The sequence below is a fragment of the Cyphomyrmex costatus genome, unplaced genomic scaffold, assembly GCF_001594065.2.
Source record: "Cyphomyrmex costatus isolate MS0001 unplaced genomic scaffold, Ccosl1.0 scaffold43, whole genome shotgun sequence".
Classification (NCBI taxonomy): domain Eukaryota; kingdom Metazoa; phylum Arthropoda; class Insecta; order Hymenoptera; family Formicidae; genus Cyphomyrmex; species Cyphomyrmex costatus.
The window spans coordinates 753,447-774,562 of NW_017278534.1; the positions used below are offsets into that span (position 1 = coordinate 753,447).

Here is a 21,116-nt window from a genome sequence, read left to right on the forward strand (position 1 = left end):
GTGTGTGTGTGTGTGTGTTTGAATTATTTAAATAAAAAAAAAGATTGAGCAGTTATTTAATATTATTTATTATTTTAAAATAAAAAAATTTTCTGACTTATATTTCTAATTTAATATTTTGAGTTTTTGAAATCTTAGGAACAACGTTTCATATTATTTAATATTTATTACGAATACGTTTCAAAAAGAAATGACCAGTAGAGCTAGAGCTATATCTATCTACACGAGCCATGGTGAGATGAACGGTGACTGTTCGCTCTTCACCCGTGTGAAACTGGCCTCCCAGTATTAAAAAATCGATTCTTTTCTTCATGCATTTGTTTGCTGATCATTTATTCACGAATTCTCAGTTGGAATTTTCGTTTGCTCACCCTAAGTTCAAAAGATTTATGAACAAACTAACGATGAGCAAACGAATGCATGAAGAAAAAAATCTTTTTTTTAATTCGATACCAAAACTTAATTTTCTTGTATCTTTTAAATTAAGGGTGAGCAAACGACAATCGATTGATTGTCTGTCTTTATTTGTCTAACGGATCGATAATAATGGACTTAGGGAAGATTCGAACCAAAAAATCATGGACATTACCGACACGATCGTGGACATTGGCTACATAGTTCAATGTCCACATTTTGTGGACATAGAGGCGCTTCAAAATTAAGTTGCCTGTACATATACATTTGCATCGATCGTCACACTATCGATATGCAACATTGACAGGGCGAGACATCGATTTCATTTCGATAATAAGCGACCGATACAAATGCTTATTGAAACTAGGTGCATCAGAAGCATGACCGCTCACTAAGCGCTCAATGAGCTTTTTTATCTAATTGGCATATTCCATTAGATCTAAAAATATAAACCAAACAGGTACAAGAGCTTATTGAGCGCTCAATGAGCGGTCGTGCTTCTGGAAGCGAATTTCTAGAGTAAAAAGGATATTAATTTAACTTGCGATTAATTTGTTGAATGTCTTTAACAAAAGTAATGTAAATAGAATTATGTGAAAAAGAAAGATTCAAGACAATAAATTGTGCAGTCTTTATTGTAAACAGTTCTACCAGTGATTACCAATTAAAACTCGGTTCTATCACAAATTAATTTTAACCTCGGTTCAATTTATTCCTTATTTTTTATCTAATTCTAAATAAGAAAAAAATGAATGTAAATTTAATCAAGATTACTCTAACATTTGTGAAATCAGCCTTATATATAATTGGTTGATTAAAAATCGATCAGTCATCTTAAATACTGCAAATGCAACGACAGATACTGTACATTATTTATTAACAATTCTTTAACAAATGTTTCAAATACAAAATATACAGTTATATATAATACAGATAATTGAATTGTATTCCTACAATGATTGTAATCAGTGTATGAGACTCAAGAAATCGATGAAGCGTTTAGATGGTTCTCTGGATCTTACAACAGATTCATGATCTTAAACGGAGACTGGCGGCATTAAAGTCATCCCATTGCATTCGATGGCAATCTTAACGCCAACGACAAAGAAAGCAATGTTCTTCACTATCGACCTATAAAAAAAAGTGGATATGAAATATTTTTGTAAGATGTAGAAATTATAGATATAAGTTAATATTTTCTAGATTCAATTTACTCTTTACCTTTTTTCTAATTCTAAGAATTAGAAAAAGATAAACAATAAGTTAAACTAAGATTAAAGTTAATTGAAGTTAATCTCTAATTAAAGTTAACTGGATGGAATAGGATTAATATGTCTATTTTTATTAATATACATTATTAACTTTAATCTTAGTTTTACTTACTTATTATGTTCTCTCTAATTCTTAAAACTAGAAAAAGATATAAATAAATTCAAGTATAAGATTAAAGTTAACCTAAATTAGGAGAGATGATTGTAATGGACATATAAGTTCAATAAGTAATAGTTCATCAGCTACAAACCTAATAATAATAATTCTTTTACGAGAAATGATTAATGAAATAATTAAAGCAAATTAATCTAACACACACGAGTAGAGGTTAAGGTTGCCAAAAGTACCATCAGGTCTATTCTGCAATTTCTCAAAGAAAAAGTGTATAATTCTTATAAACTCACCACTTGAACTGATCATAGTAAACATCTTTGAAGATCTTTCCGATTTTTTCCATCACTATTGTTTGTCTTTTGTCGTCAAAACTGATGAGAACTTCAGTTGGTCTACTATCGTCACCTCTCGTCACTCTCGTTGAAAAGTGTATAGAATGGTTCAGAAGTTCCGCCAATTTCCGCTTTACTGCTTCGCCGATGTGTCTCTTTATCTCCTCGCATTTTCTCCACTTTCGTTCCTGCCTCTTTCTTCCGCTAAAGATCGAATGTATATCTATGTCCCATTTCAAATGCAGAGAGTGCAAATAAAGAGAGATACTGAAGCCCGACAAATTTGCACTCGCTGCACCGGCGTGCTGATCAATAAATAGCGTCCTTTAAAAGCACAATTACATAGGCAAGAGCGATACATGGTACATATACATACATTTATTTCTCTACGTTTATTCCACGATATAACGATCCAATTATACAATGATTACGAAATAATTGAATACGAACATCGACAGGTCAGTTAAAAGTTAGGAGAATAAAATTTTTTAACCGTGAATAAGCCACCTTTAAGCTTTAAAACAGCTGTGATAAAAGTAATGTGGGACTGCATGTCACAAATTAGTAAGCAGCATATACCTAACGTTGACTAATTGCACTAATGATGGCCGAGTTTCTTTGTAAGGATAATTGAAGCGATTGCAAGGTATATTTGTTGACACATCGTATGATTGTTTCACAAGGATGGGTGCAGGAAAAAGTCAGTTTACAGAAGAAGAGCTACAGGATTACCAAGTATGACTGCTTTGTTTTGCTCTTGCTTATTTTTAACTTTGACTTTAATAAATATTTTTTAATAATACTGTGTTTTACTTTTATCGATAGGATTTAACATATTTCACTAAGAAGGAAGTCTTATAGTAAGTACTATTAGTGAAGATATTTTTATTTATTTAAATATATATACATTTTATTAAATTTATCGTATTGGATTGATAATTATTATGTAAAATATTTGCTCTTTTTATAGCGCACATCAGAAATTCAAGGCGCTTGCTCCAGAAAAAGTTGGACACAACAAAAACGCAAAGCTGCCTATGTCCAAGATCTTGCAGTATCCTGAGTTGAGAGTGAATCCTTTCGGCGACAGGATCTGTAAAGTTTTTAGCTCCAGTCAGGATGGTGATTGCACCTTTGAAGATTTTCTGGATATGATGTCTGTGTTTAGCGATGCTGCTCCAAAAGCTGTAAAGGCTGAACATGCATTTAGAATATTTGGTAAGTGTACAGATGGTATCAATTTTCATGTTGCTGAAATCATATCTTCATATCTCCAATTTAATAATGAAATCTCATTTATTAAGATTTTGATGGGGATGATATGCTTGGTGTGGGAGATTTACGGCAAGTTGTCGACAGATTAACTGCACCCCAGAGATTAAATGACAGTGACATGCAGCAGCTTCTTCAGTATATTCTTGATGAAGCTGATTTAGATGATGATGGTGCACTTAGCTTTGCTGAATTTGAACACATTATAGAGAAGAGCAGTGATTTTTCTAAGTAAGATGCTTTATAAGATTATAATTATAAAAATGTTTTTTTTAATTTCGTTAATAATTTAAAAATGTTTTGCAGGAGTTTTCGCATTCGTTTATAAACGAACTTGCCAAGACTTGAAAGACTGAATATTAATTGAAATTTATAATTATAATAGATATGGGCCTAATGCAGAAGAGAAAAAAAACAACGCTATTGCAGAATGTGCCAAGGCTCTATATATTTGGCCTAAGTCAGATGATTTTTTTATTTTCGAACTTATTTATTTGAGGTTGTAATGGAAGAAACGGACATAACTACGAGAAACATATAGATTCTTTAATTTAAAAATAACATGCCATATAAAACTGCCAAACATACAGTGGTATTATTGAGATACATGTATGATGCTCCAATTTAATGAAGAGAAAATCCTCTTCTTTTGAGACCAGTAAATAAACATTTTTGAAAGCTATATCTTATGTAAGGAAGTTGAATGAATGCACAAATTTGATAACTTAAAGCCAGTATATACGTCAACTCGTATCTATTACTCGGAAAAGAGAAAATTCATCTTGATTATGAACTTTTAGGATTATATTTATAATGAGTATTTAAAAATAGAATATCTATATTGAAATATATTATTTAAAATTTTAGTCTCAATTGTTACACATTTACATAATTTTATTTATAATATATATATGTAAAAATGATATAACATCTCTTATTCTACATTACAAATGATACTAAAGCTATGCAATTGTGTTTATATTATACTTTATTATAAAAATTACCAGTCCTCTGTTACAACATCCTGTATAATTCTTACACAATATCTTACACAATATGATATAAAAATGATATTTCACCATTATATCTCGTGGAATTCACAATCGCTTATGACTTAGGATTGCAGATACCCACTAAAAATAAAAAAATAAATATTATTATTTGTCTAATAATATAGCATACACGGAGATTGTCTCAAAAGCTATAAATATCTTACGGAAGTTTCATCTTCATGAAAATCCAGCATGCAGTAAATGATACAAGTATGCTGAGGAATCCAACACAGATCAAGAGAACTCGGTTAAGTTTCGGCGTTGATGGACCGTGTGTTTGATCTAGGATGATGAATCCCAAGCCTCCTACTGTAAACAAGAAACTGGAGGCTAAACCTTCCATGATATACTGTCCATTTACACGATAGGGCATAAACGCTACCTGCAAAAATCATACTGGTTTAAAAAAGCAAATCACTGAAGAATAAAGAGGCCTGTTCTTTTTGGCTAAACTTTTGCATTCATCTATTTTCCTTTTTTCTTCTCCTGGAGAGAAAAGGAAGAAAGATGAACTAGTGCAAAAGTTCAGTCAAAAAGAACAGATCTAAAGTTTTCTCAACAATAATCTTACGGGTCTCGTGTGACCATGCTCATCCGTCGTAGATCCTACGCTAGGTGGCTCAACAATTACGTCATATATAATTCCTATAAAATATAATCATGTAAAATGAGCAATAAATGATAAATTATATTAGAAGCATTATAATGTATTAAATTATATAAAACAACATATATAATATCATTGCTGTAAATTATATATAAGTAAATTCTAATGAATATATAAAAAAAAATTACATTGTAAAATAATATAGTATAAAATAATTTAATTATATAAAATAATATATTATTATGTAAATTATATATTTTTTATAACATAATAATAAATAACATAATACATAAATAAGTCGAGAGAATTTTACGGCTAACCTCCTGTCACCAAGAAGTACGACAGCAGTATGAAGGAGAAGACTATCATAGCATTAGGCTTTACGAACCAGGATGGTCTCTTTAGTTTTAAATTAGGCACTTCCAGGATTAAGAACGGTAACCGGTAAATGCACTCCATCCTTGTACAGTCGAGTCTAAGTTACTACGCGATGAAAAAATAAAGGATCTCGCCCGGAACATTCACCTGACAGTACCTGACAGCTCCGAACAGCCCGGCAACTCCGATTACTCCGAAATACTCCGAAGCAGTGTTTCCCTCCACCCCACTTCACCACCCTGCCAAACGGCTCAAAGCAGCGAATCAGCGTGGGACGCGGGCACGGTGCACAAATATCTAGACGCGTGGCGTTCCACCCGGAAGCTGTTATCACCGGGCGCCTGCAGGCGCCTTTCGACGCCGTGCGATTGACTTTCGAGTTCTTGGGGTCGACCGAGTCGAGGACGATATCCGAAAGGAAGAAAAAAAGAATCGAACGAACAAACAAGCGTGATAGCGCGCCACGTAAAATTTCGTCGCATGGAGCGACGGCAATTAGGTAGTTTCCATTAATTCTGATTATTTCCCGTGAATTAACCTCGCAGCGGATAGAGTGACAAGCAAATTTTATGCGACTCAACGCAAAGCATCTGTTCAAGAGCTCGTTTGACATTATTGCTCTTCGTTTTTTCCAATACGATACTGGTACGTATCGTATTGGATAACAGTATTCATTTTACACACGTCTAAATAATTTTGCGCTATTACAGAGAATATAAAAATATGATTTTCAAAGAGAGATATTTGCTGTGTAAACATATGATGGATATATAGTCTGAAATCGTCAGGGTTTATGTTGTAAGAACAGCACTGGAGACGTATTGCGAAAAATGAGTGAGACTACTCCAATGAATGATGTACCTGAGAGCAATGGTGCGATGGAGCAGCCTACTTACAATGGTGAAACGGAGGAACACACTGGTAAGTTTACTTATCACATTTATACTTATTTTCACCAATGTAAATTAAATTTAATCTTGGTTCAATCAACTCTTCATTTTATTTAGTTTTAATGCTTGTTTGTATTAATATAGATCAAATTTAATCTTGGTTCAACTTATCTTTATCTTTTTCTAATTCTTAGAATAAGAAAAAGATGAACATATTAGTTGATGAACTGAGATTAAAATTACACTAGACTAGTACAAATGGATATAAGAGTTAGAAAAAGACGAAGAGTAAGTTGGATTGAAATTAAAATTAATCTACATAGAAACAGATATTAGTATGACTTTGATTAACGTAATTCAACTGTCAGAATAATACAGCAAAATTTCTAATTTGACATGCTTTATTGAATCACTGATCTAATCTTTCTGTGCATTAAACAAAAAGATTCTATCTACATTAAGATGATACAGATTCATTGAGAAATTAATTGTTAATCTTTTCTATTTCATTAGCTAAATCTCCAGTAAGTACAGAAGAGAAAGCACCAGATTCAATGTGCGACAATGGTATAAAAAGGAGTGCCACTGCCACTGGCAACACACCAAATAGAACAAAGAAACGTAAAAAAGCCCCAAGAGACGCCACTGCACCAAGACAGCCTCTAAGTGGTTACTTTCTGTAATGATCAATCATACAAGTATTTTAATATAAGTTAAAATATTCTAAAAATAATTATAAGGCTCAATAAGTATAAAATAGTATTTTTTATTATTGACAAGGTAAAAGACTTTTATATTTACACTTTATGTTTTAGAATATTGTTAATTCCTTGTTTTCATATGTATTTTTTCTACTAAGATTAATTATGCTTACAACACCAATATTGACTGAAACTTGCAGTGAATTGAGAATAATTTTTGACTTAATGAAGAATGTACACAATATTTTAATTTAGAATACTTTATAATTTATGTAACATTGAAAATGTGACCCAATCGGAGTCGAAACGTTTGTTGTAGATATGTTTATATGATTGTTTAAATTAAATTATTCGTTAATTTACTTGGCTCGTTGCCCTCTTTATATTTATACTATTAAAATATTCTATCTATAACGACATATAACATGTGTGCAGATTTTTAAACGACCGGAGAGAGAAAGTTCGAAATCAAAATCCAAGCTTAACATTCACAGAAATTACAAAGCTTCTGGCTGCAGAATGGAGTAAATTACCAGTTGATCAAAAGCAGGTTTGTTACTTTCTTATCATATCTCTTGTTACCTCTCTGTAATATTTATGAAATAATAAATATTTACAGCATTATTTGGATGCAGCTGAACAAGACAAAGAACGCTACAATCGCGAGTTTAGCGATTATAAGCAAACAGAAGCATACCGGCTGTTTAATGAAAAACAATCAGAAAGACAAAATGAAAATAAGAAGGAACGAAACGGCACGGACGTAAACATCGAACAGAATGTACGATATTAATATATTTAAAAGTGTGGCTAATCAATCATAATGTTAATGGAAACTTCTTACTTAGGATGTTCAACAGGATAAGGACAATGACTTTACAGGCTTCGATATCCCTATTTTTACAGAAGAATTCTTGGATCATAACAAAGGTAAAAGAGTTATAGAAATTATGAGTAATCAATAAAATATAACGAAATGGACAAATTTTAAAATGATGAAAATATAGCTTGTGAGGCTGAATTAAGACAATTGCGGAAAGCTACTTCTGACTACGAAGCTCAGAACGCGGTTCTCCAGCGACATGTGGACAGTTTGCACGCAGCCGTGAATCGTTTGGAATCTGAAACTAATCAACAACGAACGACCAATCAAGCTTTGCAGCGTCATTTAGATTCTCTTCGTTCTCAACTAGCAGGCTGCTTCGCCACTATACCACTTCCAGGCGAGTTTCTGTAAAAAATTATATCACTGATCTCGTATCAGCTTGACATTTTATTTATATAAATACTTAATTTTTTTATAGGCACACACGACGGTGCTACGTTACAAAATATCGACAGTTATTTCGAGAGATTGGAGTCACTACTAAGCGGTAATGCCGAACAGAGTTTACGTAATGCAGTACGTAGTGCCGTGTCCCGTCTCGAATTAGTTGGATGACGATCACCTTCAGGCAATACAACCAATGCGTCGTTGAAACATCATCGCTCAAGGCATTCACATCGAAAGTAGCGAGGAAAATTTAGGTGTATTGTTTTTAACAGTTTGTAAAAAAATTCCATGTTATAAAAAGACCGATGATTGCCAATTATTTATGAGTGAGTTTACGTGTGTATCGTATCTAATTATTTGTGGTATTTTTAGTATAAGAGACAATAATTTACACTTTATATACTTATTTTAATCAAAATTGAGTTATAAATATAATAATAATTTCATCAACTTGTATTACGTATTACTTAATATGAACTTAATCCAATTTATGTACATTGAAATAGTTATATGTGCATTAAGATCAAACTTTTCTTAATTAATACCCGATGATTATGAAGAATCTAAATTCCTCTACAGAATCTAAATTTATTATTATTTAGAATACTTAGAGCTCGTTAAATTATTAATATATTTTTATGATCCTGTCATGAATTATTATCCATACTCAGCATATGCTTTTTCAATTGATTTGACATGAATCTGAAATTATAAGTTTTAATCTCATGCTATATAAACATAAGAATTATTTATAATTTAAAGATTTACGATTGTTCTCTTACCTCAAGGATGCTGCATTGGGTCGATTATATTGTTCAGCATAAAGTATGATGGTTTCAATTTGCGGAAATATATTAATTATAATATCTTTCTTTATCGATAAAACAGATCGTATGAACTCAAATGTAAATTGCGCATTTGTGATCAAATATTTTTGTACTGCAGCAGAAATAGCAGTTTGGAATTTTTCTCTGAAAAACCGAAGATTGATTATGAATTATACATATTATATATATTTTTAAATTATAATATATATTGATATTTTTTCACCTGATGAATTTATCTTCCTCGTAATAAGGATTTTTGATTATATCATTGATAAAATCAATTGTGTATAGCTTGTGTGGGTGGTGATCATGAACCTTCATATAACACCCAAAGACGCTTGGAGAACAAATTTGGACAATGTGTTCTGTAATATATTTGGGATACTTTCTTCCTTCTTTAAGCAATGTTTTTATAAGCCAAGTTATCTGTGTGAATGTGTAATAAATAAATTTGCAACACATTTGTGACACTAAGCAAATAATTACACGACTGCATACCAAGTTGGAGTGTTTGTGCATGACGTTGTCGGATGATATGTTATAAAAGTTTGACATCAACATTTCGAAAATCAAACGTAGAAATTCGTTCTTTATATCCATAAAGCATTTCAATAACGTATTAGACACCTTAAAACTGCAACCGCTGTTGACTTCGATTATCAGAATCGGCAAGTATTGATCGAAGATATCTCGAATCATTGCTTGTAATAATATATCGCTTTTGACATTCAGTTTCTCCAGTCCGAGTATTACCATCGAAAATATCTTCTTTCCTAATTCTTTTATATACGACTGTGTAGAATTTTCTGGTACCAATATAATTTTATTGATGAGTGTTCTTAACATATCGTTTGGTTGATTCTGTAAAGGTAACATTTTTTTAAAATATAAAAATTTTAGCAGAGATCATTAAATTACACATACTTTAGAATATTTACTTTAGTATATAATATTGGAGAAATGCAAAGAATCAGTGTACCAAGACATCTATAAATCCAAAATGCAAGTTCCGAATCTTTCGTTTCCTCCGTTATAGGTATCATGACCCACTTTTCTAAATTTTTAAAATACATCTTACATTTTGCGTTATATAGATACTTTTCTTGCTCAGACTGTAAAATGTTTCAGTTGTATTAATTTGTTTTTGGATTGTACGAGCATGCTGGATTCAAAAAAATTAATACCTTTAAAGTATTTAGTTTCTTCATAAACGATATTATGAATGTCAAAATAGGTTCATCACTGTTCTTAAATTCGTACATATCATAATCCAACACAAATATTTCTTTGATCTCATCAAGATTGATAATGTAATTTTGCAGAATTTTTATATTTTCCTTGTTTCTATCGTAACCAACAATGGAACATTTTATCCAAGCCTAAAACATATTTTATGAACTCTTTTCCAATCGTTTTACAACGTGTAATAACAAAGTAAATTGGTATATACAAACTTGAATAAGAATAGTATCAAAATTCGGAATTTCCTTTTTCAAATTTTGAACAGCTTGTTCATTCTCGAGAATAGATGTTAAATAATACTGTGTAATTCTGAAGACAAAGATAGTTTATTATTATTATATTTTCAATAGATATTGATTTTCAGATAAAACATTTTTACCTTATATCTTTTAAAAATATTGATGTTGCAAAATGCTGGAATAAAGATATAGTCGAGTGTTTGTACTTCTTAGCAGTGGCTGGTTCTCTAACTGCCTCTAAAGTGAATATGACAGCTAGTTTGGAAATTATTTTATAATTGTCACCAATGAGTACAGGATCGAAGACGAGTTGCCGAACTCTGGATGCAACGTGACACCACAGTGCGTCTAATAATTTTCTGGCATCATCTATAGGTATATTTTAGTAAGTGTTTGTACTTTCGTCATATAAACTTGAAAATATATCTGAAATCACGATATTAATGTATTCGAATTAAAGACAAAGATATACCAACCCGAATTGTTACATGAAACTTGCAAGACAATACATTTTTCGAAAACGTTCGCGATCATCTCTAATAAAGATCCAATTCTGTTCTTTGGGCATTCCAAAAGATAACGATCGATCCAACCACCGATAAAATTAAACTCTCCTCGATCCATTTTCTCATTGCCATCCAAAATTGTTTTCAATACATCCACGAAATTGATCATCATGGAACGAGATGTTTCATCCTTACAACAGCTTATCAAGTTAATCTTTAAAAAAAAATTAAGATTTACAAAAAATGTATATGATTTACATTTGCATAATTTACATGAGAAATGGAGCATACTGTTTCTGTAAAATGTCCACTTATGGAACCAAGAGGTAATTTTTTTTCATTAAACAGCAAAAGACACGCTAGTTTTCCTTTCCAGATTAAATTGCATTTTTTATTATAATCGTTATTCAATTCATGCGTAGATGGCAGGAGATCTAACATTGTTATACACTGTAAAAATGTACCTTAATATACATCGTTATTAAAGAATTTAGCAATCGTATATTTGTTTAACTCACAACGTTTGTATCTGCGGTAATAGCTAAAGTAATAAATAAAGATATGAAATTGTAGAGGCCACTTTCAGAGAATTCTGCGACTTTAATTTTTGAAAATTTTGTATATATACGCCCCTTGATTTGATTCCAGTATTTCGGGTCTGATGTGCCGTATTTTTTCAAAAAGGTACCTAAAAGATTAATTTTTTAACATGATACAATCAACACTTAGAATATTTTCCACTTACCTATCAAGTGCAAGAACATACTATAACTGGATTCCTTGGAATGTTCAAACTTGCCATAAATTCTGTCATTAATCTGCTTCAAAATATCCGTAGCTGTTTTCCTAAAAAAATATATATATATATTCGGACTTTATTCATTTATTTTTAACTTATGTACATAAATTTATGTTCAAGCTACTCGGAAATACTTTTCAAGAGACAGAACCCAAGGTCCAGAAGTTTGTAATAAGAATGGTTGATCTAATCTTTTGTGGAAACAGTCCCAAAGGAAAGATATAATCGGTACTCGTGGTTGCCACCAGTTAATAATAAGATCGAATAACAACGGTATTATAATTTTAAGTTCTACATCAAGTTCATCCCTTTCACCATCTTTTCCACCTTTACATACGTATACTTTTAGAACCTTTTCAACTTGTTCACAGTTAGATTTAATCTGTAAATAAAGTATCTGTTACACGATCTATAAAGTTCAATTTAATTTATGTTGTAATTACCCTTGGAGAATTAAATTGCAGGTATACGCCATCATTACTGTATCCATACAACAAAGACAGATGATATATTATCCAGATGCAAAACAATTCAGGATTCTTACAGTCTGGCAGAGAGGGGTCCACGCTTCTGTGCCAGAAAATTGCTTGGGATTGATTCTTACTTAGTATCCTATCAATACAACTATTTACGATATCCCAAAACATCTACAATTTGATTATATGAATATACATATCTACAAAATTATTACTAATTAATACCTTAATTTTCTTCCTTTCTCCTAAACTGTCGACAAAAATTTGAAACATGAGCCACAATTCTCGCGTGCATGTGCAGCAGTATGGTGTTCTCTGTGTGAGATCTATAGTCCAGTTTAAGGCTAACTGAACAAAAAAAAAGAAATATAATTACCATGTTTATATTATTATATAAACAAAAATCAAATGTTTTAATCATTTTTACCCTTTCAAATATTTTTAAGGTAGAATATAGGAGATCATTGATAATCATTTCAGCAGTGGTTTCCAACTCCTCTAACTGTGTGTGATATTGGAAATAAGTTCTTGAAAATATCAATGTTATAAAGAACCACCTTAACTCTATATGGATATGATACAAATGAAATTCTGGCTGATTACACTGAAACAGAAATAATGTTTTTCCTTGACCAAGAAGACAATAAATTTCTTTAGTTACCTTATTTCCTATATTGGAAGCAGCATAATGCAGAGTCGAATCTGGAATACCACGTAGTGTACTAAGAAAGTACTTAAGGCAGTCAAATAGAGTATCTACGTCTTTGCTGATTTCAGGTATTACTATTTCTAATGCATTAAGATCCCACCTTATGCTATAATGTCAAAATATAAAACGAATCAATTATTGCAAAATCAAAACATAGCAGAAATAAGAAAACGTCGCATTTACCTGTTCATATACATACGGAAATATACAATAAATTCACAAATCATCTTTCTTAGAGAAAAATAATTTATATTATCATTATTGCATGATCCAGATATTGTGACTGGCCTCTCCTGTCTGTTTAGTATTTTCAACTGCATCCTCGAATAGAAAAAATTAAGGTAAAATTATAGATAATGTAAAATTATAAATTATATTCATTCAATAGACTTCAAAACATAATTATGAAAATATTGTTCTCAAGAAATGTTAATACTTCATGCAGTTAATAAGATGTTTAAGATCCATCACGGCAACTGCTCCAGGTATGACGCAGTCGAAGAGCCTGACTTCTATGTGTGAAAAGGGATAGTCAGTTTGCGAAAAAAGTGCATTGTCCACTTCTCTGTGATAAAACAGCCCGTTTCTGCTTAGCTGCCAGTCGTTGACGTTTACTTTGCCACTGCAGTCGAAAGTAACATCGAGATCCATCTATAATACTCGTGCTAAATCATTTATAAAATTATCAGTATATTATAGAATTGAAGTGACATTACAATAATATATTATAATAAATAATAAAAATTGTTTATGTACTTCTCTGTATTTGCGATAATAATTGTAAAATTCGTGTCTCAATCGCTTTGCTGAGACAAAAATTACATTTCAGACGCTTGAGACGTTAATAAAGAGAACGTGTTCATGCCCTGACTAGCATCGACTAGCAGACGACTTTTGTGCATTTTGGCGGCATCTTCAGTGGCGCTGATCATGCGAATCACTGGCGAACCGTGGAATCATTGTGGATCAAATTGTGGAACGAAAGACGATTGAATTCAACTGACGGAAATCTGCAATAAAATATCACGAATCACCATGTACCGAAACAAAATTTATCCATCTAATTATTTTTTTTCAAGTTAAATTGTAGTATATACTTATTTATTTATAATCACAATTACAGTGTATACTTATTTACTTATAATCACAATTATTTTCTATGTAACCAAAGCACTGCATTTATGAAAAATAAAAATCATTGGTTTCAGGTAAACACAATGAAATACCGCAATCGTGTATGATCCACTTTTTTCTCACCTTCCTTGGTCTATTCTTTCATACAATTCCTTTGTATTCCGGTCTACGTTTCTCATCGAGAGTCGAGGCAAACCTCCCTTTCTCCGCTGCAGCCGCAAGGTCTCCAGAGGCCGCATCCGACGCCGTTGTTTACAAGCTCGCGCACAACAACGTCGAAGATGGCGGCAAACGTGAGGAGCGCGTCGGACAAAGCGGCCACGTGCGCGTAAATATACACAACGGTAGAACGCGACGAGTCCGATGCCGCACCGCTCGTTGTTGAAACGATCTATCTGTGAACGAGACGCGTATCGAACGCGTGACACGCGCACTTGAACTTGACCAGACCGCTCGTCCAGTCGGTTGCGGCGGCGGCAGCAGCTGAGAGGATTTTGTGTCCGTGGACCTGATGACTCACCTGCTTGCGATCGGTTGACGATGTTTCTATGAGGAGAAACGACAACGTAGACACGAAGAACCCTAGGATCACACTAATCAATATGAATACCTTCAAAGATCTCCACGAGGAGGTACGTTGCGTCTTCTTATTCGGGCTCTCTTAAGCTATCACGTTTATCTAGGAAGCGTAGGTTAGCACTTCCGTCTCAGATTTGTATTTTTTTTTAGTCTGGCGTGAATATTTCTTGTACGCCTCTGTAGCTTCTCTATCCTTCTCCCTGTGAAGCCTAAATACACATTGTCTATTGTATGTATATTTTGTCTTGAGAATTTTTTTAAATCAAGTTTCTTTGTTTTGGAGGCTGCATGAGGCATCATAGTGGATTTAGCTTATATTTTGATTATGTACTACATATTACTGTGTTTTTTATGATCTACAAGTGTTTTTAACGAAGTTTAGATTATATCTGCATTGTTGAATATTTTATGAAGATATAAGTATTCTTTAATCTAGATGAGACAAAGAAAAATGAATTTGTTTGTTTTTATAGCCTCCTTTGTTACAAGCTATATTTCATGGAAATGTGGAGGCAGTTCGTACATTGCTATCGCAAAAAGAGGATGTTAACTGGCAAGACAAAGAGCAGCGTTCTCTTTTACATGCGGCAGCATATAGGTTAATATCTTAGTTAATAAAAATGCTAGAAGTTTACTAATGTCCATTTCTACCAGTATAGATTAACTTTAATCTCTTCTCAACTTACTCATCTTTTTCTAATTTTTAAAACTTAAAAAAACTGAAAACTTAGTTGAATCTAGATTAAAATTAATTTATATATTAGAGTACACACAAAAGGTTCAATTTAATATAGATCACAACTCAAGATATTATAGTCTATTCTTTATCTGTTTCTAATTTTTAAATCTAAAAAACATAAAGTAAGTTAAACTGAGAGTTAAAGTTAATGTATACTAGTAGAAAATAGACTATGAGTTGTTTTAACTATTATACAGCTAAAATGGCATTTGTGTTTTAGGGGAGACACCGCTATTGTAGAACTTCTCTTATTAAATGGTGCAGCAGTCAATAGCAAAGATAAAAAATGGTTAACTCCCTTACACCGAGCTTGTTGCTCAGGAAATTATAATGTAGTGGACGTTCTATTGAGATACAAAGCGGATGTAAATGCTCGAGATCGTAGTTGGCAGACACCTCTTCATGTAGCAGCAGCAAATAATGCTGTGCAATGTGTAGAACTTTTAATGCCACATTTGTTAAATATCAATGTCTCAGACAGGTGCATACTTTTGAATCTTTCGATTGTATCATATATTGTAGTTATCTCATGATGAGTCGAAACATTTGTTTTAGTTATTTTGTATATTATGAATTTTTTAATTAAATTTGTTACTTTTAACTAATTGACTCTTTTGCCCTATTTTTATTTATAATGTTTTATACACATAGAGCGTTATAATTACTTTTAAATTATTAATAAATATTATAAATACATACATATAGATTATTGAATTTTTAATTTCTGCAGAGGCGGGAAAACATGTCTTCATCATGCGGTGTATAACGGGCATCTTGAAATGTGTGAATATTTAATGCAATTTGGTTGCGCGATAAACGCCTCCGATAAGAAAGACCGAAGGGCTTTGCATTTTGCAGCATACAAAGGTCATAATGAAATTGTGAAAGCGCTAATATCCAAAAGCGTTGAAGTGGATGTTAAGGTATTAATTTGTTATAAAACTTTTTTTATAACTTTTTTATTCTAGATATAAATATTGTGTGTATTTTTATGTTAAGGATCGAGATTTATATACCCCATTACATGCAGCAGCTGCTTCTGGTAATGTAGAGTGTGTGTACATTTTAATCACAGCTGGCAGTGATATCGAGGCCAAGAACGTGTATGGAAATACACCGTTGCATATCGCATGTTTGAATGGTTGTCCGGATGTGATCAAGGAACTTATAGCTAATCGTGTTAATTTAGGTGGGTTATTATCAGAATTCTGAATACCTCAATTTATAACATTTGAATAAACATTGTATTTGTCTTTCACGACAGAGGCCGTAAATTATCGAGGGCAGACCGCGTTGCACGTTGCTGCTGCTAGTGTACATGGTGTTCACTGTTTCAAGATGCTGATCTACAATGGGTTAAAGGTTAACGTTCAGTCGGAAGACGGTCGTACACCGTTGCATATGACTGCGATCCACGGAAGATTTACGAGATCCAAAACGTTGTTAGACGCAGGAGCTTTTCCAGATGCGAGAGATAAAAATGGAAATACAGCGTTGCATATTGCTGCCTGGTAAATCATCTGTCTTTGTAGATATAGTGCTTCGTGATTTGAACGAGATTATAAGAACAAAATTTTAAATTACAGGTTTGGCTTTGAGTGTCTGACGACATCTTTATTGGAAAGCGCTGCATCTCCAGCTACACGCAACGCACAGCAACGCACACCTTTGCATTTGAGTTGCCTAGCGGGACATATAGAGGTGAGTTACATATTTTTTCAGTATTTATACTTCAGTTACTTTCCTTTTGGGAAACACAGACGATGCAAACATTGTTTTATCTTTCTTTGCATTTGATAAGTGATAAAGATACAATAACACCTGTATATTATCTTTTAAAAGAAAAGCAGCTTACATTCGATGTTATGACAATTTAATGCCTGATTTGGTTTTATTATACCATAGGTTTGTAGAAAATTATTGCAACTCGATAGCAGACGAATTGACGCACGGGATATCGGTGGCAGGACAGCCTTACATTTGGCAGCATTTAAGGTAGCGTATCGCTTTTAATCTTTTATCAATGTAATATTAATATTTTTTTAATTTAATAGTATATATCAATATGTAACAAAGGGGAAACAATATATTGGGTTTTTTTTTAAACAGGGTTCCGTAGACTGCTTAGATCTGCTGTTGTCTAGCGGTGCTAATTTCCGTCTTGTCGATAACGACAATCGATTGGCTCTTCATCATGCTGCATGTCAAGGACATTACCCTTGCGTGTTCACTTTGGTTGGATTCGGTAGCGATTCGAATGCTCAAGACGTGAATGGCGCAACGCCATTACACCTGGCTGCAGCGGCATCGAATTCTAATGCTCAGTCAGTATAATTTTCTCTCTAGTGTAAGTCAATTTCTTAAATTTATTTGTTTATATGATTTTATTTTAATTTCATATAGATCTTTCAAATGCGTGCAGTACTTGCTGCAACATCGGGCAGATCCGCGTTTACGCGATAAACGCGGATTTACTGCGATTCATTACGCAGTGGCGGGTGGCAACAAAGCGGCACTAGAAGCACTTTTGAATGCATCGTCGTCGCCTTCGAATTTGACCACTTCACTCAACTCTTCGACCGGCCAGGAGCCATCTCTACCAGCACTCACTCCAATACATCTCGCGGTACGTAAACGCGCGCGCAACGGATATGCAAATTTAAATAAAAATTCGATACCAATAAAATATGAATCCGTATTCGTAATTCGCAAAATTAATCTTAATATAAATGAAATTTTTTTTAATTTAAAATGACGGATTCATACGGTAAATTGTACAGGAATGTACAGTTCGATTAATTAAAAAAAATTGTTTTTTTTTTTTTAATTTGTTTATATCTGAAAGCATATTGTTTAATGAATTAACATATTATTAGGAAATGAATTTTTTTTAGTTTAAGTTTTTATTATAAGTATATATATTATATATCAATATGTGCATATTAGTAATTAAATATCAAAAAAACATTAAAAAGATTAAGGAGAAAAAGGTGGGACGTATTTGTCCCACTGTCCCTGTAAGGGTTAACAGGCGTATCACGGTCACGATGAGATCTTGCAACTACTCCTGCCCTTGTACCCTAATACGAATATCAAGGAAGACAGCGGAAAGACGCCGTTAGACTTGGCTGCCTATAAGGGGCATAAACAGTGTATCATACTTCTGTTGCGATTTGGCGCTTCTGTGGCAGTACAGGTGAGAAGAACCTGAATTTTTCGCTTGGTAAGCGGACATTTGTACGCGTAACACTAATATCATTGTATTTCCAGGATTCTGTTACGAAACGTACGCCTGTGCATTGTGCTGCTGCCACAGGTCATGCAGATTGCCTAGCTCTTCTTCTGCAGGACATGGATGATCCCAATGTGGTAAATTGTTACGACTCCAAACAACGCACTGCTTTGACGCTGGCAGTAGCGAACAACTTTCCGGAGTGTGCGACGCTATTGTTGACGTACAAGGCCGACTGCAATTTACCAGATGTCAATAAGCATACGCCACTATTTCGCGCTGTGATCAACGAACGCGATAATCAGCTAGTGAAACTGTTATTGAAGCATGGCGCTCAAGTGGCTGTGCAAGATGTGAACGGTAAAAGTCCATTACATTTAGCAGCGGCTTGCGGCAGGTGAGAAATTACGTTTATACGAAATTTTTTGTCGCGATTTAAAACTTTTCTACATTTCAAGTTTGTTTATAGATTGTACGCTTTAGCTGCACTTGTTAAAGCCGATCCAACCGCAGCGGCTTTGAAGGACGATCAAGGCTGTACGGTACTCCACTGGGCTTGTTATAATGGCAACTCGAATTGTGTGGAATATCTTTTAAATCATGACGTGTTTGATTCCTTGGAAGGCATGTAGCTTCTCGTTCTTTGAAGATGATTATCCAACGTAATATGTCAAGCTCACTTTTTTAATTATCACAGGTAATCCATTTTCTGCCGTACATTGTGCTGTATATCAGGGATCTGCGCACTGTTTAGACTTGTTGATCAACAAATTCGGCGGACAAGCGGTTGCTGCTCCAAGGGATTCATCGTGTGGCTTATTACCACTGCATATCGCGGCGAGCGCAGGGTCCGTTGAGTGCGCGCGATTAATTCTGAACTCCGTCGGGCCGGAATTAGCCGGTCTCGAGACGACTGATTATTTCGGACGGACGCCACTTCTTTGCGCGGCTGTTAATGGACAGTGCAACGCTATTGGTAATTTAACGCTCTTTAACGCAGTTATATGTTTATTTTATTTTCGAGGTAATCCTATATTGATAAGGTGTATTTCGTAGAATTATTGCTCGAATGGAAAGCTGACGTACGTGCTGTCGACTCCAATAAGAATACGGCACTGCATCTAGCGTGTCAGAGACGTCATTCCGCCGCGGCGTCGTTGCTTTTAAATTGGATTGAGTCGCTTGGCAGCTCTGATACCGACAAGAATACATCACAATTGCAGCGCGTTTCTGTTATTAACATGATCAATAAGCAGCAGAGAACGCCATTGCATCTGGCAGCAAGAAATGGTTTAGTGACGGTAAGCTGAAATTATGTTTCTTCTTTTTCTTCTTACGTTAGACTTCTGATCTGTGTTACACCTCTCTCATATGTTTATGGTGCGCACTTTGATTATTCAATTACCACAAATTATGGTTAATTTCGAATGCGAGCGTCGCACGATACTATAGAAACGTAATAGATTATTTTCTGAGAAATACATATATTTTGTCCAGATTACACGACGATTATTGCAATTGGGCGCGAGTGTCATTGCTGTCGATGCTGATGGACTCACGCCCGCGTTAGCCTGTGCTCCAAATCCGGCAGTGGCCAAGTGTTTAGCGACTATTCTTTCCGCGCAGGGTAATATTTCATTTTATCTATTGTAAAAATATATATATATTAATGTGTGCGTACAATATATAAGACTGTGCTACTTTTGTTAGGTCAAAATGGGGAAACCACCCAATACTCGCCAGCTATTCAGCACACGTTGGAGGTATACCTGAATGGCGTGGACTCTCAACACAGCTCTGATTCGGAGTTTTACTGACAACGAGTATCAGCACGTTCGGATCGTCAAATGTTCCGAGCGAGAATAAACGTCGGCTCGAGACGCGGTTATATCGACGCCGCTAGACTGATGTGGATGAGCTGCTGGCTCTTTTCCGATGTAGCATAATTAGCCTCCAATTCCGAGCGAGATTGCCATATAGGCGGATCTCCCATGGTGATCGTCAATCATGACAATATTGGTGTCTGTGCTATCGAAAAACTCGATAGAACAGCTAATCGACTGCCAAGAGGGGTATGGATGTATGTATGTTAACCAGTTACTTAATAATAGTCTATAAATTTAGGCATACCTAGGAAACGATCGAGTATTCAAAGCCAATTTTCTGTTTCTGTAATTAGACATGCACGAGGTATAATATTGTTATATATATATGTATATGTGTATATATATGTATACCGATATATATATATATATATATATATCATCGTGATTTGACGTTAAATGTGTGATTCGTATATCTATATATTATATTTACTACCATTGAATAT

At 33.7% G+C, this 21,116-nt stretch overlaps 3 protein-coding genes across 4 annotated transcripts; 2 read left to right on the forward strand and 1 right to left on the reverse strand.

Annotated features, from left to right (window-relative positions):
- The first annotated feature begins 2,816 nt into the window (after positions 1-2,816).
- LOC108777439 (calcium and integrin-binding protein 1) lies at positions 2,817-4,111 on the forward strand. The gene is made up of 5 exons (XM_018544339.1): positions 2,817-2,867; positions 2,958-2,992; positions 3,103-3,350; positions 3,437-3,635; positions 3,711-4,111. The coding sequence occupies exons 1-5, from the start codon at positions 2,817-2,819 to the stop codon at positions 3,730-3,732; spliced, it is 555 nt and encodes a 184-aa protein (XP_018399841.1). The 3' UTR covers positions 3,733-4,111.
- Positions 4,112-4,381: 270 nt separating this feature from the next.
- On the reverse strand, positions 4,382-6,078 carry LOC108777438 (oligosaccharyltransferase complex subunit OSTC). 2 transcript variants are annotated; one of them, XM_018544337.1, is made up of 4 exons: positions 5,589-6,078; positions 5,028-5,101; positions 4,621-4,838; positions 4,382-4,537 (listed from the first exon to the last, which is right to left on the reverse strand). In XM_018544337.1, exons 1-4 carry the CDS (start codon positions 6,052-6,054, stop codon positions 4,519-4,521), a joined length of 777 nt encoding a protein of 258 aa, XP_018399839.1. In that variant the 5' UTR covers positions 6,055-6,078; the 3' UTR covers positions 4,382-4,518. The 2 variants fall into 2 exon arrangements, with proteins under 2 accessions (XP_018399839.1, XP_018399840.1); XM_018544338.1 differs by lacking the exon at positions 5,589-6,078 and adding an exon at positions 5,384-5,576.
- Positions 5,880-20,604, forward strand: LOC108777437 (serine/threonine-protein phosphatase 6 regulatory ankyrin repeat subunit A). The gene is made up of 22 exons (XM_018544336.1): positions 5,880-5,940; positions 6,152-6,362; positions 6,845-7,010; positions 7,468-7,582; positions 7,652-7,813; positions 7,893-7,962; positions 8,040-8,259; positions 15,776-16,036; positions 16,286-16,478; positions 16,555-16,744; positions 16,820-17,066; positions 17,142-17,256; positions 17,461-17,550; positions 17,665-17,879; positions 17,959-18,181; positions 18,587-18,751; positions 18,826-19,184; positions 19,257-19,392; positions 19,523-19,763; positions 19,844-20,088; positions 20,285-20,414; positions 20,498-20,604. The coding sequence occupies exons 2-22, from the start codon at positions 6,272-6,274 to the stop codon at positions 20,602-20,604; spliced, it is 3,741 nt and encodes a 1,246-aa protein (XP_018399838.1). The 5' UTR covers positions 5,880-5,940; positions 6,152-6,271.
- Positions 20,605-21,116: the final 512 nt, after the last annotated feature.

Coding starts and splice junctions, on each gene's coding strand:
- LOC108777438 (XM_018544337.1), bottom strand. CDS start 6,054: ATGTCAAACGAGCTCTTGAACAGATGCTTTGCGTTGAGTCGCATAAAA. Junction 5,102..5,588: donor GAGCTGTCAGGTACTGTCAG/GTGAATGTTCCG, acceptor TATATTTTATAG/GAATTATATATGACGTAATT. Junction 4,839..5,027: donor AGCATGGTCACACGAGACCC/GTAAGATTATTG, acceptor TGATTTTTGCAG/GTAGCGTTTATGCCCTATCG.
- LOC108777439 (XM_018544339.1), top strand. CDS start 2,817: ATGGGTGCAGGAAAAAGTCAGTTTACAGAAGAAGAGCTACAGGATTAC. Junction 2,993..3,102: donor ACTAAGAAGGAAGTCTTATA/GTAAGTACTATT, acceptor CTCTTTTTATAG/CGCACATCAGAAATTCAAGG. Junction 3,351..3,436: donor ACATGCATTTAGAATATTTG/GTAAGTGTACAG, acceptor TCATTTATTAAG/ATTTTGATGGGGATGATATG.
- LOC108777437 (XM_018544336.1), top strand. CDS start 6,272: ATGAGTGAGACTACTCCAATGAATGATGTACCTGAGAGCAATGGTGCG. Junction 7,583..7,651: donor TACCAGTTGATCAAAAGCAG/GTTTGTTACTTT, acceptor AAATATTTACAG/CATTATTTGGATGCAGCTGA. Junction 18,752..18,825: donor GCGCTTCTGTGGCAGTACAG/GTGAGAAGAACC, acceptor TTGTATTTCCAG/GATTCTGTTACGAAACGTAC.